At 37.8% G+C, this 4965-nt stretch overlaps 1 protein-coding gene across 4 annotated transcripts; it reads right to left on the bottom strand.

The window, feature by feature from the left end:
* On the bottom strand, positions 1 to 3455 carry LOC108600971 (purine nucleoside phosphorylase). Of its 4 annotated transcripts, none has more exons than XM_017988829.1 (3): positions 3013 to 3455; positions 1291 to 1365; positions 1 to 966 (listed from the first exon to the last, which is right to left on the bottom strand). In XM_017988829.1, exons 1-3 carry the CDS (start codon positions 3129 to 3131, stop codon positions 111 to 113), a joined length of 1050 nt encoding a protein of 349 aa, XP_017844318.1. In that variant the 5' UTR covers positions 3132 to 3455; the 3' UTR covers positions 1 to 110. The 4 variants fall into 4 exon arrangements, with proteins under 4 accessions (XP_017844318.1, XP_017844321.1, XP_017844319.1 ...); XM_017988832.1 differs by lacking the exon at positions 3013 to 3455 and adding an exon at positions 2535 to 2660 and having other exon boundaries at positions 1291 to 1362; XM_017988830.1 differs by lacking the exon at positions 1291 to 1365 and having other exon boundaries at positions 3013 to 3454.
* Positions 3456 to 4965: the final 1510 nt, after the last annotated feature.

The raw sequence follows: 4965 nt of genomic DNA on the forward strand, positions 1-4965 counted from the left end.
TTATGACTTAACTAAGTTTATTTATATTAAAGTTGCAGCTAGTTTTAATTAAGACTAAAATTTTGAATTGGAACTTAGTCGCCCAGCGAAATTCATTTTCCCCTGCTGGCTTACAACGTCTTTTGGATCTCGGCTATAAGACGGGAAACGAGCTCACAGCACGCCTTCTGCCTGTTTTTGGCCACAGCCATAACTTCATCATGATTAGCCTCTTCGTCCTTTTTGTCACTGTATTCGGTGGAGCATTTGTTTGTGATCAAGCTGAAGGCAAATACTTTCATGTCGCAGTGGCGGGCAGTGATAACTTCGTGCACCGTTGACATGCCTACTGCATCAACACCCATCATGCGGAGAGCCTTCAGCTCAGCAATCGTCTCGTAGGTGGGCCCGCCGAGGCATGAGTAAACGCCCACATGCATGTTTGACTCTATGCCCATCGACTTGCCAATCTCAATAGCCTTGTTTATCAGATCCTTATTGTAAGAGTTAACTAGGGCCGGGAACCGCGGGCCAAACCGAGGATCGTTGGGTCCTTGCAAAGGTGAGTTTCCCGCAAAGCCAAGCATATTTACATGGTCGTGCATCAGCATAATATCGCCAACGGCAAACTTTGGGTTGATACCGCCTGCAGCATTTGTGGCAAACAAATACTCTACTCCACATAGCTTCATAACGCGCACGGGCATAGAGCACTTCGCCAGCGGATAGCCTTCGTAGAAGTGAAAACGACCCTGCATTGCCATGACGTTGACGCCCTCAAGCGTGCCAACAACCAGCTTGCCGGCATGACCTTCCACTGTAGACACCGGGAAGTTGGGGATCTTCTCGTATTCAAAAACTTTCGCATTTTGAATGATTTCGGCAAGTGATCCAAGACCAGACCCACAAATAATGCCAACTTTTGGTCGCATGCCTGAGCCCTTCACAATGAAGTCGGCGATCTCCTGAATAACCTCATATGGATACCTGTGAAGTGTAGAAAGCATATTAATCAAGTTGTCTACTTTGATTTGTCGCAATTATAGAACAAAATAAAAAATACATGTATACAGAAAACAAACTAGATGCTATAGGTTAACAAAGTACACTGAAGCATTGAATATATATCTCTCCAATCGCTTAGTACAGCGCATGATACAGTAGTTATAAGAATCGATAACAATGCAATTAATACTTTGATGATAAACAACTAGGTGAGATTTCGACACAATGACAAAATGATTCCAATGACAAGTTTGTAGACAACGATTAATTGGTGGGACAACCACAAGAATAGAATTGGTTACAAACGTGTCTTCGTTCATCACGCGCACTGCACGGTACTCCTCGGCAGTGAGGGAGCACTGAATGCGTTCGTCTTCTCTTCTGAAATTGTCGTAAATGTTTGTGAGAAGAATGTTCTAAGCAGTTAAGTTAAATAAATTTTTATCGAACAATTGCAACAGCTACGTGACAGTGGTCTTATTGCTTTTAAACAGGAAATTATTATCTTTATAGCTCGCACTGAGAAGTCATATCATGGAATCTGCTGATCGGCAATTATGTTTAAATTACTATGTAATGAAACGTTCTAATCTTGCACACGTGGAAAATGTTGAATTTATTAAGGGGTCCAGATCAGTCTGAACTCAAACTCATCTCTGATAAGCGATGTTGTTTTTTTTGCACTTTTATTAAACAATATGCTAATGAGTCAGTAAATCCAAACAAATTTATTATTCAATTCCAAATCTTGTTTATATAGCGTCTGCACATTGACGCACAGGTTGCTAAAGCAACTCCTTTTGTAAACCGGCTATGCAAAAATGTGATCAAAAAGTTTAAAAGACTTTTCGACTATAAAAGAAACTAATTTTGAATGCAAAATTAATTAACTCGACAGGCGTTAGAGCACGCGACGCTAAGTGCGACGCAAAGTATTGCGATTGCTTATTTCGACAACCAGTTTGCACATCAATTTGTTTAACTAAAGGCATTCGTCTCCCATACATTCCTTATCAGAATAGCCACTTGAGATAGCTGTGCATGTTTGAATGATTTTATATGTACATAGTATGACTACATGCAGTAGATAAAGGCCTATGTCACGGCCAAGCACACGCCCACTTTTTCTGGTCAATTAACTGGTCTACAACCAAGTTGCATAAGCAACTGGTTTATCAACCAAAGTGAACTTGATGGTAATGAAATAAATATTGAATGAATGCATATTGAAGATGCCCTACTTCTGTTTTCGAACAACTTTCAGTGTGATCCAGCAATATACTTATCGTAAAATGATAAGCACAGAAATTTGTTTGGTTGCAAATAAGAATTATATATATTGAAATAAACGAATTCAAATTTATTCGGCATTTGCATGAATTATGCGATAATCAAGCCCTATGTGAACTTTGTATAATCAGCGGCAAGATCAAGGACAGTTCAAACCCATTAAATTTGAATCACCCTAAGTTCTAGAATGCTAAGCCCCGACTATTGACTAGCCAAATCATATTATAGCCAATTTTATAGCTCCATATACAATAACTTACAACAAGCTTTGCGGCGTTGGCACCACAAGCTCGGTATCGGCCTTGCCCTTCTTGTCGGAGCACGCATTGCCAGGCTTGCTTGAGCCACTCTTTCCCGAACAACAATCGCGCGAGCACATCTTGCTTCTGAGTGGTTCGCTGTAGGGCAGTAAAAGTTGTAACTTATTTCCAAATTGAAAATTTTGAAACTTTGGAATTTGTGTTAAGGCCGAAACAAGCATAACAAAAAATAAAATAAAAGCCTTCTAAGTTGACAGCAAATTTAAAAGCGAGGATATATCGATTTCCATATATAAAAATATAGTAGGAATAAAACAAGTACAAGCGTGCAGCGGATAGAAGGAGGCGAAGGGCAATGGGTTGGTGCCAGGATAGAACTAAGCGGTGACCATGAGACTATTAAAAACTATCAATTATGGTTGATTAATTGCTAACTAGTTGGTAGCGTGAGTTTTTGTTGTTGTTGGTTTTTACGTACGTGTGCTGTTCCTGGGCGGTGTATTCAGCCGGCTTATGTCCACTGTTATGTCCATTGTTGCCATGATTGCTATTGCTGGTTGCCACGTCCCCGTTTGATGAGTTATTATAGCCCGTCATTGTGCGAGTATTGACCAAATTACTGATTTTGATATAGACTATAGACGATAATATGCGTCACGACTTTATAGACTTATGTAATCTCTGTTTATGTAAATCGGTTATACGATTATGTTTAGATTCGTTCACAATGAAATTGAATTAAATTTAATTTCTGCTACTGGAATTTCTATTATAATCTTGTTATTCTTAATGTTGTTTATTTAGTTCTCCTTTTATTGTGGCTGTTTATATTCGCGTTTCGATTATATAGTCAATCAACCCAATCCAGCTGGACTCAATTTTAGTTTCCGTAGCACTTGTTCCCTGTTCGGGAGCTCTTTGATAAGTGAATTGCGTCGAGCGCAGTGCCTTCGTTTTTAAGCCGCTGTCGGTGGCGACGTTGACGTCGACGTCAACGCTGCTGCTCAGCCTTTGACGCTGCTCGCATGTATTGTTAAATATTTAATGTAGAATCTTACAATGTTGTTGTTGCCATTGCGACTGAGGCAGAGAAAATATAAACCGGAATCGTATCTTATACTTAATTGAATAAAATTTAACAAATTTCTGAATGATATAACGCACTCATCGAGGAAATAACACAAAATAATAAATATACTACGCTTTTTATGGGTTCATGTATATACTTATATATGGTATGTGTATATAGACTGTGTTTTGATAAGCCGTTTGGCCATAAAGCTAATTAATGTCACGGCTGTAATTCGTTCAACCTAATAGCAACTATTTTACGTCTGCAAGTGTAGACTAACCATTGATAACAATTAATTGCAAATAATATATCATTGTTGCAATGCGGTGCCAAATTTAACTGTTTCAATTTGGATTTCTGTGCATTGCATCTGCATCCAAGCTCCATAAATAAATACTATTGAAGTTTACTAAACAACAAGCACATGCAAATAATAATTTGCGTATTTGCAAGCTATTTTTATATTATTTTGACATAATATTTTTGTTATTGTTGTTTGTTTAAGCGAGCATCTTATCAAAGGCAACGCTTCAAAACAAGTCGGAAAGCTTAGTTTATTTAGAAATCGTGCGATTTCGCTGATAAGGAAGCAGTGAAAGCGCATGTTGTAATCGCAATTGCAGTTGCCATCACCCAGCAACAGTTGACACTTTAATAAGAATTGTAAAAGTTATTAGGACTTGGTCTTAAAATTTGGATTTCAATTAACGTGAAATAGCAAATGATTCAGATTGTGAAAACAAGTCGCTTATCAGCTTCCAAAGTGAGAAGCTCAACGTCAGATAGAGACTGAATCTTATTCGCACCGACCCCTCAAGCTATTTACATGTTAAGTAAACAACTTTATGGGGCTTTGTGCCAATACATATTGCAAAATTTCAGCAGATTAATACACATTTTTAATCATTTCATTCATAGAATCGATAGAAAGAATAATAATAATAATAATAAGAATTGCAAAACTTGAGCGTTTCTTTAGTTGCATTTCTTACTACTGTACTTGCTGTAAATGAAAACGGGTCTTCGTTCTCCCTGCTAGGCACCTAAAGATGTGCATGGAAAATTACTAGTTGATAAGCAAGATTCCATTAACGTTTCTTTTAAGCATTCGAGAATGAAAAAAAGGTACCTTTAAAATCAGCCGACTTAAGCGTTAAGATAAACAAACGAAAGAATTCCAACTGTGGCCAGTTGCGCATGCGTGCGTTAGTTATTTTTTGTTAAATAAATACAGGCTCACACACATTTAAAGTAGAAGACACAAAAACAGGTATACGACAAGTGATAAGAAAATAAATAACTACGGACTGCAACATTTAATCTTAGATTTAATGAATATATATACTTTATTTCTTGCGA

This window comes from Drosophila busckii, chromosome 3L (genome assembly GCF_011750605.1).
Source record: "Drosophila busckii strain San Diego stock center, stock number 13000-0081.31 chromosome 3L, ASM1175060v1, whole genome shotgun sequence".
In the NCBI taxonomy this organism is placed as follows: Eukaryota; Metazoa; Arthropoda; class Insecta; order Diptera; family Drosophilidae; genus Drosophila; species Drosophila busckii.

Bases quoted from the DNA above. Each gene is read 5' to 3' on its own strand.
- LOC108600971 (XM_017988828.1), bottom strand. From the start codon at position 2,755: ATGCTTGTTTCGGCCTTAACACAAATTCCAAAGTTTCAAAATTTTCAA. The intron at 967-2,534 runs GTAAGTTATTGT...TACACTTCACAG, and splicing joins CCAACGCCGCAAAGCTTGTT to GTATCCATATGAGGTTATTC.